The 13685-nt window shown below is 41.6% G+C and overlaps 2 protein-coding genes across 5 annotated transcripts; both read right to left on the reverse strand.

Moving 5' to 3' along the window:
* Positions 1–391: 391 nt before the first annotated feature.
* On the reverse strand, positions 392–7848 carry hdac10 (histone deacetylase 10). Of its 4 annotated transcripts, XR_014595432.1 has the most exons (21): positions 7658–7848; positions 6716–6850; positions 6531–6627; positions 6306–6403; positions 5975–6079; positions 5808–5876; positions 5601–5727; positions 4931–4996; positions 4786–4845; positions 4460–4549; positions 3576–3682; positions 3420–3487; positions 2754–3021; positions 2526–2616; positions 2310–2395; positions 1971–2027; positions 1797–1878; positions 1113–1301; positions 846–1005; positions 628–752; positions 392–558 (listed from the first exon to the last, which is right to left on the reverse strand). XR_014595432.1 is itself a non-coding variant. In XM_083973038.1 (20 exons), the coding sequence occupies exons 1-20, from the start codon at positions 7714–7716 to the stop codon at positions 721–723; spliced, it is 2046 nt and encodes a 681-aa protein (XP_083829164.1). In that variant the 5' UTR covers positions 7717–7848; the 3' UTR covers positions 392–720. The 4 variants fall into 4 exon arrangements, 3 of the variants coding, with proteins under 3 accessions (XP_083829164.1, XP_083829165.1, XP_083829166.1); XM_083973038.1 differs by having other exon boundaries at positions 392–752; XM_083973039.1 differs by having other exon boundaries at positions 392–752; positions 7663–7768.
* An 839-nt stretch (positions 7849–8687) lies between these two features.
* aplnr2 (apelin receptor 2) lies at positions 8688–10136 on the reverse strand (the record flags this gene model as incomplete). The annotated part of the gene is made up of 1 exon (XM_083973500.1): positions 8688–10136. One exon carries the CDS (start codon positions 10134–10136, stop codon positions 8688–8690), a length of 1449 nt encoding a protein of 482 aa, XP_083829626.1.
* Positions 10137–13685: the final 3549 nt, after the last annotated feature.

Raw genomic sequence — 13685 nt, forward strand, 5'->3', positions numbered from 1 at the left:
TATGTAAGTGATTGCTGTCGGAAGATATTACTATTTAAGACTTATATTAACACACACATTCCGCTTACTTCTGCTTTAAGTGATTGACCCATCCATAAATTCAGCCATCAAGTCTCTCTATCAGTATTGAAGGGAATCACTGACAAAAATGTGATACTCAATGTAAACATATTCATGCACTTGGTAAATAATTACTGGACACTTTCAGTATTTCAGGTTTTGAATAAGTGGAATTAAATAAATTATTAATAGAATTAATAAATTATATGAGAAAATAATAATAAAGACTTAGAGTAATACGACCAAAGCCAGGTTTATTATACAGTCATAACAAATTATTGTGTTCACTGATGGTATCTGACTCAAATTTTTGAGGGTCTATGAGATTTCACCTACTATCTTTTTTGTATTATTTAAAGAGCAAATCAGTCTGTTCCCCAAAACATTATTGTTTAATTTGAAGGTGTAAAAAAATACATGTTTTCATCTCATCAGAATTCATTATACAATTTATGGTCCAAACAGTGCTGATGTGAACAAATGTTTACAGCATTAAAACTAAGCTATGTGTTATCTATGTATCAAAAACCCTTATTATTCAACCATGAGACTTACAATTATTTTTACAAATTTGAAAACTTAGCAAAAATACAAAATTGTATCAAGACTTTTGAAATGTTACAGGACATTTTCTTTTATACAAAATCAGCCGGATCAGCGTCAATGCTCATCATCTCCTCCAGTTTCTTGTGCTGTTTTCAGGAGACAGAAACTCAGTTTTAAAAACCCTGAGTTGTTCAGATCGTGTGTCAGGTTCATATCTGATGCTGCTGTCATGCATTCACCTGTGGTCTGCAGTAGTTTCCAGTCAGCCTTCAGCCTGTGTCTCAGACTCTCCACAGACTCCACGTCCTCTGGTAGAGGGGCTAGAAGCTGGCCCACAGAGGGGGCGGGGCTCCCGAGGAGGGAGGAGGCTGTGGGGCCGACACAGGCCTCCTCACCATCCTGACAGAAAAGGACAGCTCTTAATTTAAAGTGGAAAAGTTGTACTTCCACACAAAAATGTGTTAGTATTCACTGTAATTGTATTCAACCGGCCCAGGCCTTCTTACCTGCAACAGCACCAGTGTGTGTCCTTGTGCGAGGCCCTGCAGCAGACCTGTCAGCTGTAGCCACACACTCTCTGACAGTCCAGTATTTGACATACGCACCAACAGAACCAGACTGGGGTCGTACTCATATCCCAAAGGCAGGAGGAGGCCCAGCACAGTCTGGATGAGCCCTGACACCTCGCTGAGGCCCTGCAGGACAACAAATACATCATAAATAAATCATAAATCATGTCAAGTCATGGACTATGTAGCCAAGACAACATTTCTGGAAGCCTTCTGGCATTATTTCAATATGTACTGTATTTAAAATGTATAATCAATATTTCAATATGGATATACATTTTACATTACTGCTATATCCCAAAAAATTACTCTGTAAAACTCAAGCTTGTGTTGAATCAAACAAATTATAAGTGGGTTGTGTTCAATTGCCCAAAAACATAAAATACATTTATATTGTACAGGATTTCAGTTATCATGCCAATACAGGATTCTGTGAACATAGTTAACATTATGGCCACAGTGTTGATGTTGTCTTGATATAAAAACTGTCAAAATACAACAACACAAAGAAAGAAAACAAATCAGTGATAGTGAACTAGAATCTGGTAGAGTCCTCATAACTAGTGAATATAAAGTGACAAATCCTCAGAATTATGATTTGTTCCTATTATAACACAGTACCTTCTTCAGACACACAGGAACATAATATTTGCATTTCTCTTCCTCTGACTCCTTGTTGCTGAACTGCACCACCAACGTTTTCCTACAGACAAAAACATGTTGTTTGTGCTTTTGCTGACAATTTGCATTTTTCATTTGCTGAAGGAAACATTTTAAATCACAAATGATAATCACCCGTCTTCAGTGATGTGACATGGTACCTTCCCATCTCCAACACACACAACCAAAACCCTGCAATAAGAGAAAGCCTCGTCAAATCAAAATGATCCTTTAATTATCATCCAGCTTCAAGTGAAATTCCCACCATTGGATACTGTCAATGTTTCATTTATAGCTGCAAACATTAGAATGATATCAATCTTATTATCTATCTCTTAGGACGAAGCTGCAAAAGCATAGTTCATAATATGTTGAACCACTCCTTTATGTACATAATGTTTTCTGCAAGATCATCTACAGTCTAGCAAAAACATCCAGTCAGTGAATGTACAGTTACGAGAAACATCACTATACCGGTTGTTGAGTGCAGATGCTGCATGGTGGACAACACACTTCATCGCCATGGAGACATCATGAACCAGCGCCAAGCCGCTGCAGATCTGAGAGGCAGTAATTAAATGTAATTATAGAAGCCTGCAGCCTCGTGTCTGCAGGTCAGTGAAGGCAGCAGTGTGTTCAGAAGCAGAGCACATCCCAGCACCGGGTAAGAAGCACAGAACTGAATATTACCTCATTCTTGTCCATTTTCTCTACAAGAGCAATAAGACTGGAGACGGCTGAGAGGGCAGCACTGTCCTCTGCATCTTTAAGGAACTTCTCCCTGAAACACATTATTAATGTAATATTGTCAAAGATGATATCATGACTCAAACATTTAATTGTATTGTAAATGTAAGCACCAACTTTTCCCATGTAAATAATAAGTAATACATTTCAGTACTATAAATAACTGCATACTTGAGTGTGTTGAGTGCGGGTGGGTGCAGATCCTCTGATGAATCAAAGGGTTTACATCCATCTGGACAGGCCACACCATCAGGGAGCACCGCCGCAGTACGAACAGCAGGAGTGGGGCGTTTCGGAGGCTCCGGCCAAACCTTTTCCTCTGCACTTTTCTCTTCTTCTCCCTCTCCTTTATCCAGCGGCTTTTCTTTTTCTTCTTCTTCTTCTTCTTCTTCTGCCAATTTGATGCGCTTGGTGCTGATATCAGAGGTGGGTAGATCAGCTGGAGGAAAAAAGCGATCAAACATTTTATCAAGAGTCAAACATGAAAAGTGACAATTTAAAATAATACATTTTCTTGTTCATTCCATTTATTTTACATGTTCCAAGTTGTCTGCATTGCTGCACTGGGGCCATGTCAGATAATATGGGTTACCCATTGTTTAACAGTAAAATGTTTTGTCTCCAATACAGATGTGTAGGGAATGTTGAAAAAAAAAAAAAGCAATTTATCATTTATTAGAATTTATTACTCCCTAATATTGGTATCAGCCCCATTTTGGTCGGGCCCTAAAGACTATTTTTATTGTTTTCACTCTGGCAATAAGATGTGCAGCCTGAACTTGTCCTTCTCCTCATTTAAGTAATAGATCAAATATAATTACATGGACGACGTTATACCTGCATGTTTGAGGCAGGACCAGAACCGTCTATGAGCTGACCGGACACAGTGAAGGGACTCGAGTGCGCTGAAAAGAGAAAAATCATTTGACTACATTTGTAACACACAAACATGACAAGGTTTGACACCTAAAATCAACTGATTGAGAGAAAGACCTTCTACAGGGTCCATCGAGGTTTACAGGTCGAGGTGCAGGATCTCCAAGCAACGTGTGAACTGTCTGGCACACAGACTGGGGGAGGGAAGTCAAGTTGTAGCCTCCCTGGAAGATCACAGTAAAACCTTTAACAACTCTCTGTTACATTACTCACACGAGTTGTCAGAACTATGTAGAACTAGTCCTGACTACCTGCACTGCAAAAAATGACACGAATGTGAACATATTTTTCAAAAAAGATCATTTAGCCTTAAATATAATCAACTGGATACAACAGAAAAGGGTGATAATGTCTCCAACAGGGCAAGTGTTTATTTAAAGGGATAGTTCAATATTTTAGCAAATTGGCCCATTGCCATAATCCCTATAGTTTTAGGAGTAGATTAGTTACCTTTAATTACTGGTGCAAGCTATTTTTAGAACAGGGGAGCAGAGCCACGAGCTGCTCAGAGCTACGCTACGGAGGCTAATGGGATTTCTTGGTTTCCCTCATCAGACTCATCAAATACACAATCCAACAACTGCAAAACGCTCTGATAGACAAGTTGTGACCTGCACATTCACCACGCTATGAGATAATAGCGGAACGTTACGAGACAGAGTTGTTTTCGAGGCAATGCAGAGACTGCTTGCCGAAAAACTGCCCCCGACGGGAACATGAATCAGTGGTTTTGCATGAGGGTTACCTCGAAAACAACATCTTACACCGACAATTAAAGGTAACAAACCTACACCTAACACTATAGGGATTATGGCAATGGGCCAATTTGCCAAAATGTTGAACTATCCCTTTAAATAAATGATCTGTTGCAACTTGCATACATTTCTGTTTCGCTTACAAGAATATACACCATGAGAATATTTAATCTGACAACAACTGACCTCCAGCACAGCACACAATTTGCCTCCCGCAAGGTTCATGAGAAGGTGAGTGAGGTGAGCAAAGACGTCTGGAGTAGCACACATTTCACCCTGGAAATAACACTTAGTTTAGCACTAACATCATTATGATATCCATTATTATGCCCTAGTGAAGAGAAGCACTGGACACAGTTTTACACATGTCATGAATCATAAGAACTCATGAGGGGAGCAGATAAAGGGACATGAGTACAAAGGTTGGTCATGTATAACTTAAATTCAAAGTGAACCAAAGAGGATCAGCAGAAATATGCATGTTTTTCATTACACTCCTTTATATCCAGTACCTCTGGGTCACCGATGGCTGAGTCGAAGCCTGCACACACCAACACCAGGTCTGGGCAAAACTGTGGCAAAGAATCACAAGCTCAGGTGAATCACATCAAACACGTCAGAGCGTCTGTCAGCAGAGTGTGAATGTTCCTGTCTCACCTCGTACGCCACCGGCAGGAGGAGATGACAGAAGACTGACAGGTAGTCACTGTTCTGCATTCCCACCTGAGAATAAACACAACACAACCTCTGATATACAAACACTGGTACAAACTAACCATGCACACAACAAGGACAGTTGATAGAGCTGCTTGTTTTACCTGGTGGTCACCCTGGAAACTACTTAAAACACACAAAACTTTGAGCTCTGTGAAATTATAATGGTCAATCATCATAATGAGAGGATCATTTAATGGAGCAACATAGGTTTTATAGGTTTTAGAGGCGAAACACGTTGCTCGGTTAAATGATCCTCATCATAATCCTGTCTCATGTGCAGTATGTAACAACTACATTTGGTTTCTCTTTACATTTTACACTTTTGCTACAATACCAGCACTTTGACTGATGCTGTGCACAGGCATTTTTCTATTCATCATAATGACTCAAATGACTGATAAAAACAATAAATTAATTATCAATAGATGTTGCAGTCTTATGTGTAATGTATTCAAATGTTTCATTGTTTTTGTAGCATTTTTAGAAATATACATTTGTAGTATTACACGTTTGTACTAAGGTGATAAGGCACTATCTCTTTATATCATATCTTAGAGTCTAAGATAAAGCAAGAAACACCGAAGCATTGATCAAATAATTGTTCACTCACCTGGTTCCATGGTACATTTATATTGAATCCAGCTCCGTTCTCTTTGCCGACACTGTCAAAGTCTGACTCTCTAAGTTGAGGCCAGAACTTCTGGTGCTCGTAGCGGTGCCATGAGAAGTAGAGCACACTGGGACAACATGAAACATGCAGAGCTCATTAAACCGTTAGACAGGACAACATCAACATTCAGGACCATAAGAGACTCACCTGGGGTCATCCTCAAAACAGAACTGGACCCCTTGACCATGGTGTACATCCCAGTCCACTATCAGCACTCTGAAAACCCATTAAGATGAAAATAAATATACAGAGACAGAATCAATACAGTGGGTTTTGTCAAGAATAAACAAACAAAACGGATAAATTCACATCACCTTTTTACTCCATACTTTTGCTTTGCATATCGAGTTGCTATGGCCACATTGTTGAACACACAGAAACCATTGGCAGCGCTACGCATACTGTGGTGTCCTGGTGGTCTGTGACAGAGAGAAGTCATATGAGTCATGATTTTTTTTCCTCATGAACTAATAAACAAATCAATATAATGACTAATGATGTCGTACAGTTAATTCCGTTGACAATAAAGGGACTAATCCTCCCGCACTAAAGCAAACTGCCTCACAGAAGACAATCAAACACTCAGCATGCAGCATTAGAGTATATATTAGCACTGCTGCGCTATCACTGATTTAACAGCCTCACCTGACCAAAGCCATGCCATTCCTCACCTTCCCCGTCATAACACTGTCCACCAGTTGCAGAGCGGCTCCTGCAGCCAGTTTGGCACAGTGGTAGATGTTCTAGGATAGTAAATGAGAATTAATTTACCACTTTCATCACCAGTGCCTGAAAATAATTCCAACCACAAGTAAATGAACAAAAGTGAGATTAAAAAAAAAAAGAAGAATCTTTGGGTATTGGACTAACTGGGTGGAAGTAGACGTCACCATATTGGAGGGTGAACTCCTTCAGGTCTTCTAAGGTCATGTAAGGGGTCTTCTTCACTGCCTCCAGATATTCCTCACTGTCAGCAGAAAAGTACATGGACTGGGTGAGTTGAGGTGTCAACCATCTGAACCATGTGAGAGCTTTTTGTCAGGATCAGGACTGACCTGTGGACCAGCAGAATGTCCTCATCTGTCGCCTCACGGACAGGTACAGAGACACAGCGATCAGCTAGACCACTCTCAACCAAAGCTGCATGACTTACTGTCAGGCGCTCGGGCACTTCGATCTTACATGCTGGACTGCAACAAGGGAAACATTTTAAACATGTGTGATAAGTTCGATACATTTTTTTCAATAAATAATATTAGTAATTTCTTTTACATTCTTTGCACAAACCGTATTCAAACATAAGGCTAAATGTAAATCACAGGACAGATGACACTGCCAAAATTTCTAAATTCAAAAAATTGAAAATAGTATAGTATAATATAAATGTATTTTTGTTTACATTGTACTTAAAAGTGAATGTCGAGGTGCAGAATAACAATACATTTGTATGAAAAAAATGACAAAAGTTTAAGATGTGAGGGTGTTAGTTTGACTGTAAACATTGTGGTAAATTAAACGTATTTGTACCATGATTTGTGTGGACTGAACTTTAGGAAGCTAGCGGAAGTGAGTGCTTCTCACTAAGTGGTTCGACTGGCAACAACAAACGGCAAACTCGTTTCCTAACACATACAGTCTATGCCTAACACTAGCGTAATTAAATAATTTAACTCTACTGATTAAAGAGATTGTTACATTAATATAAGATTATTACGTAATTATTTAATTACTGGCTCGTACAAGAATATGATAAAACAATATTTAGCCAAAATAACACGTTGGTTTCCCTGACATTAATCCTAGTATCAACTATGTTATCAGACCTTACAGTAGCACTGAGGTAAAGTTACCTGTAATAACAGAGATCAGTAAAGTCTAAACACAGAGGGACGAGCAGAGTGTGTAAACCATAGACTGTGTAAACACGGGGGAGCCAATTCAACTCAGATAGTTTGAACAGCTAGCTGTGCAGTGTGCACCAAACTATGTTGACTTACTCAACCCAGAGCAGTTTGTAGTTGGTCATCTCCTCATCATAGATCAGCGCTGTTCCCATCTTCACTATCCCTCAGACCAGTCCAGCAGTGAGTGGGACCACAACACATGCACCAGTCTCTGCAGTGCACTACTTTCTGTCTGTGGCAGAAACGCAAACAGTGGAGGGATACCGCAAAAACAGACTAGAAGAGTGAGCCGCTAGCCAGACTTACAGTAAGTTACTGATTTGCAAAATAGCTACAGGCTAAACGGTGTGGTGGGCTCATGTGGACAGTTGAGTCAAGTCAAACTAGTTTCATGGCGGTCGGCAAACAGTTTCATGGACCATCAGCGCCACCTTCTGGGCGGAGTGCGGCGCTGCTGTGTGGAAATAAAAGCAGAGTCTGAGGAACATCACTCATTTGTTCACTGGAATAAAAAGGAGAAAACATAAGAACTCTACACTCACTGTGTCTGTTACTTTCGTCCGATATTTTGTCATGTACTTTGGTCCTGAGACAATGTTACTTTGAATTGGATTTTGTTCTTCAGGAGCTTTTTACACATGTTACCATGTCCACATACCATATCTACTTTTCATATAGCTGAATAAAGAAAAAAAGAAAGACCATGAGAATTGTGAGACATGTGAGTTTACAGGATTCATTTAATGGAAAAACAATGACAAAATAAAAACAGTGCAATACAAATCAATAAACAACCCAGGGTATATAGCTAAAATATATAAACAAATCATATGAGCAGAAATATTTGGTTTAGCCAGGGACCGTCTCTGGGGATGTGGTGGCATCTTTCCTGTGGGAACTGTGCAGACGTGGGATGTTTCTGGATTTTTATTTAATGATAGATGTTTATTTTTGAAAATACTGACATTTGACACAGTTTCTTTTAGAGTCTGAGTCTGCTGTGGATGTTGATTGTTTTCAACAACTGGAGAAATGACTGAAAATGTCACATTGTGTAACATGTCAAGGTGACTTTAGATTTAAGGTAACCCTTTCTTCCTCCTCTTGGAAGCTGGGCTGTGTTTCACCTCTCAGCCACCACACCATCCACCTCCCCCACCATCTCCTCCTCCGTCCTGTCTCCTGTTTCCTCCTGTGTTCTTGTGGGAAAAGCCGAGCTCCTCTCCTCCTTCTCTCCCTGCCCTTCATCCTTCTTTGTCTCTCTCCCCCCCTCTGCTCTTCTTCTACTCATCCTGCACAGCACGAGGAGAGCTCTTCTGCATCTCTTCCTGAATGACGAATCGCAGGCGGCGTAGAGGAGAGGGTTGAGGCAGGAGTTGAGGTAAGCCAGACAGGTGACGTAGGGCTGAGCTGCCAATAAAATCTGATCCAAAGAACAGGAATATGGGACAAAACCAAACTCCAGCAGCATGGACACAGTCTTGTTAACATGCAGGGGCAGCCAGCACAGGAAGAAGGCCAGCACTAAGGTGACAATGACCCTGAGGAGTCTGCGCTGACGTCTGCGGTCGGGACGAGGGCCCCGTCCAAAATGCCTGCTGAGGAGCTGGGCCAGTGAGCAGTAGCAGACCAGCAGGATGACAAGAGGCAGCAGGAAGCCAATTAGAGTTGATTTAAGACTCAAGGCAGCTGTCCACCACATCTCTGCCCTCTCCCTGTCTGCCTCCTCCGCCACCTCTCCTATTAGCATAGAATAATCCATCTGGCAGGAGAGGAAGACTGATCCAGAGTCAGCAGGCTCCAGCTGCCAATCATCCTCAGATTCAGAGTCCAGCTCCACCTCCTGGACAGAGCGCAGCAGCAAACCAGGGAGTGCCAACACCCCCGCCATGGCCCAGACGCCCCCAAGTATCCACAAAGCCCTGCTACTGGGACCCCTCCGTGGGGCGTGGTGGCCCGAGTGGCGGCGCCCAGTCAGAACCCAGTACCTCTCCACGCTGAGCATACTCAGGCTGAAGACGCTGGCGTACATGTTGAGAGCGGTGAGGAAGCTGCTGATTTGGCAGAGGGGTTGCCCAAAGGGCCAGTGGTAGCCCATGGCTGTGTAGACGGCCCACAGGGGGAGGGTCACCAGGAAGCAGAGGTCAGCCAACGCCAAGCTGGCGATCAGAGAGTCTGTTAGTGAGCGAGAGGGGCGAGGCGCGGAGGAGGGAGAGCAGGAGGAGGAGGAGGTGGAGGAGTTGGGGTTAGGGTTCTCTCTCTTCTGCCGAGCTCCGCCAGGTCTGTTGACGCTCCGCTGGCCGGGTCTGAAAATGTTGGCACAACAAACCCCCCCGGCTTCAGCTTGGTTTTTCTCTCTCCTCCTCCCCTCCGCTCGGTCCAGGTAGACCCAGAGTACCAGGCCGTTGCCGAGGCAACCAACCAGGAAAGCCAGCAGGTAGACAGATGGGATGATGGAGAAGGAGGGGGACCAGTCGGTGTAGTCGCAGTGGAAGAGGGGAGGGGGAGAGGAGGAGGGAGAGGAGGAGGGAGAGGGGGAGACGAGGAGGAAGTCTGACGTCTGTCTGTCCATCTCCAGTGTTTCTACATGAGATTATTTGCCATTAGAATCAATGGAGACTCTCCTAACTGACTGATTGTTTCATCATGACAGATTGTTTATTATATTTTATGTTTATTTTATTGTGCTTTTATTTAATGTATTTAATTGTAAATGTATGTGTTTGTAATTGTAAAGCGCCTTGGCTAAAGGTGCTATATAAATAAACCTTGACTTGACTCTCACTGCACCGTGGATAGTTTGTCCTTCTTTCCCCTTTCACTTCTCCCTCTGCAGCTCGTCTCAGATGTTCTGAAAATAAAGTAAAAAGCAGTGAGAGTTTCACACCTTTCCCACACTAACAAACACTGTTAAGTGCTCTACATGTGTAACGGATGTGCACTCACTCCACCCATAAAGGACGTGCTAACCAACTTTCCAAGAGGCTGACAACCGCTTGGCAAGTTGGTTAGCACGTCCTTTATGGGTGGAGTGAGTGCACATCCGTTACACTTGCATACTTAGAATAAGTCAAAGTTTGGCCACACACAGATTAGTCAAGAAGTTTAGTCTGAGACTAATGTGTCCTGCGAATAACACCAAAATGTCACGGTATTTAATTTTATCTCCTCTGATGCTCATCCAACTAACTATCCAAAAAAACTATTTTAACACCTTTTTCTGTGAGTGTGCTGCTGCCACAGATTTTTATTCTTACAGCACAGTGGAGGGGGTGCAAATTCAAGAAAAACCTTTATAGGTTCTGCGTCAAATCTCAGGCAAAGGCAGAAACAGATCAAAATTTAAAAAAAAAAGACGTGAGGAGATGTAACAAGTTACATGAAATGGAGATACTAAAGTCAACCTGAACAAGGGCCAAGTCCTGTGAGGAATTCTGATGATGTTCTTACCTCAGGCTGTAGCTTTGATGAAATCCTTTTCTCAGAGTCTTAGAACTGTGTCATGATCACTGTGGAGCAAAAAGTCGGCTCCTGCCCTCTCATCCTGTCTCCTCTCATTTCACTCTCTCCCTGTGACCTCTCCTGTTCTTCTCTCAATCTCTGCAACACTGTGCCAGCTCAGGAAGGTGTGTCAGAATATATACATATAGACACACACCCACACCCACAGAGCCCTCCTTTCTCTTGTTCCTAAACCCAGACCACCCCTGCAGAGAATTACGAGACCTGCAAACACCCCTCCGCTCAACACAAACACACACCCCTCCCAGGAGACACAATAACTCCCCCCACCAACACACACAAACCCGAGACACGCAAACAGATCCCACCCTGATCCTCTGTGCTGCTCATATTCTCTATGCACAGACACAAACACATCCGAATGCACATAACACCACACAACTGAGACACACACACACACACACACACACACACACACACACACGCTCTTTGTTTTGACTCTCACATGTTTAAACACACGGTGGTCAAATGTAGCAGCTCACACAGAGGACAAACAAAAGTTAACGGCCCTCACATGCATCACCAGACCACAGCGTCAGGGCAGAGCAGCCTTCATGAATACTTGCAGAAAGGCCTTCACCATTGATCTGTACACACCTGGCGGGAAATAAGAGAGAAAGTTTGCAGATGAAAGTCTGTGCTCACTCACAGCTGTGTTGTCTCACAGCAGAAGGAGGCTGCCACTACACAGCACTGAACAAATCTGTTCAGTGACAGTTTTATATGCTGTATATAGTCTGATGCTGTTCAGGGTTTTTCCACCCTGCCAGTTTTAATAGCAGTGCACTCAGTTTTATTCACGGTAGCACAAAGGCAATCGTTTAAAAAGAAAGGTGAACAGAATCTATGAGGCCAAAGCAAATATTAATTATTTTCTTTTATTTGGAGTGCTATAGGAAATTATGCTTAATGAATGTTGCCAGTTCTTGAATGACCATTTATACAACTTAAAAATACACAGACAGCAACAAAATACCCACATAGTTTAATTAGTCATATATGAGCTAAACTTCTTCATCTGACATGTCAGAGTTGTTATGGTAACTTGGTTTTGAGGAAATAGGCCTGTATACATGAGTCATATCTTGTACTTAAATTGTTATCAGTCTCAGAGCAGTTCTGTTTGCAGCAGCAGCTCTCTCCTGATCTGAAAAATCTGAAAATAATTAAAGAATAAGAAGCGCCTGTGGTGTGCTGATCTCGTCCTCGCCAATCTGCCGATCCAAATTTCATTTTGAAGTGATTTGATGGAGGAAATAAATCAAAACTTTTATTTTTGTAGCACTATATTTGTGAAATAATATTGTTAGTAAATTCTTAGGCTTACTATATAAAACATTATCTACATTTTTGTTTTTAAAAATGTTTTATATATATATATATGCATATATATATATATATATATATATATATATATATATATATATATATATATATATATATATATATATATATATATATATATATATATATCTGTGTGGATGTGGATGTCTGTATCATCTTAATATGATCATGAAATCTTTGTTTCATGAGACATTTTTATTTTTACTTGGAAATTTGTAGTGCTGTTCTCACCACTAACTGTTCCATCTAGAGCTAGATGGATGGACAGATACTATAGGTCAGCATGGGGTTACAGTGTAAACAAGAAGATGTTCCAATACGTAAACAGGAAGTGTTTGTTTCCACAGGGGCAGAGGTCACGCTGCCATCAACCTGTTGTTATGGAAACAGATGTTTCTAAAAACATTGGTCTTTTCTCTCACCGAGACATACTGGTGAACACACACAACTGTACTTACAGGGAGGGAAAGGAAGAGTAAATATAACAGTATTGAGGTGGAGACAATGGCTGAGTATCACAGCAGGGTTGGACCCGTCCATACTTGTATTATAGAACAGGGGTCTTTCAGGCCAAGGAAACATAAACATATTTGAAACAGAAATGTGGAAACTAAAAGATATAAAACATTGTCTAATCAACCAAAAAATGTCATGACCCCCCTGCAGCACCTCCGCAGACCCCCTGTTGAAGACTTCTGTTATAGAACATTTCACTGCAATAATTCAAAACTACATAATGGAACATTTCAAGTTTGTAAGAAATATTGTTTGTATACTTACACATACAGTACATCACATTTTCATGGTGATTGGATCTTTTAACATGCTGCAGCAGGTGAGTAAAGCCACAGGTGTGAACAATAGAGCTAACGATGCTGCTGCTGTTCATGGCTCACTGTGACTGGCTTGATTAAAATGAAAGGCTGAATACAACAGAGCTATCATCAGTGTCATTAGCATCACCTGTGCTCTTCATACTATAGTCGGTCTCTAAGCGAGCCGGCCCCATAAAGCATGTCATTATGTCTATAAAAAGGCTTGTGACACAGAGGGGAATTAGTGTGGTCGGCCGGCCATAATGTCCGTTCAACTGAAATTAGCAACAGGCTTCAATTCAAGATCAGGAGTGTTATACTTTTTTTTTTTTTTTTAGGTCTCTAATGGATAGAATAGTAGAGAGACAGGAATTGGGGAGATGGGGAATTACGTGCCACAAACGACCGCTGGTGGAATCAAACTGGGGCCGCTGCAGTGA

Source organism: Trachurus trachurus, assembly GCF_905171665.1.
Source record: "Trachurus trachurus genome assembly, chromosome: 6".
In the NCBI taxonomy this organism is placed as follows: domain Eukaryota; kingdom Metazoa; phylum Chordata; class Actinopteri; order Carangiformes; family Carangidae; genus Trachurus; species Trachurus trachurus.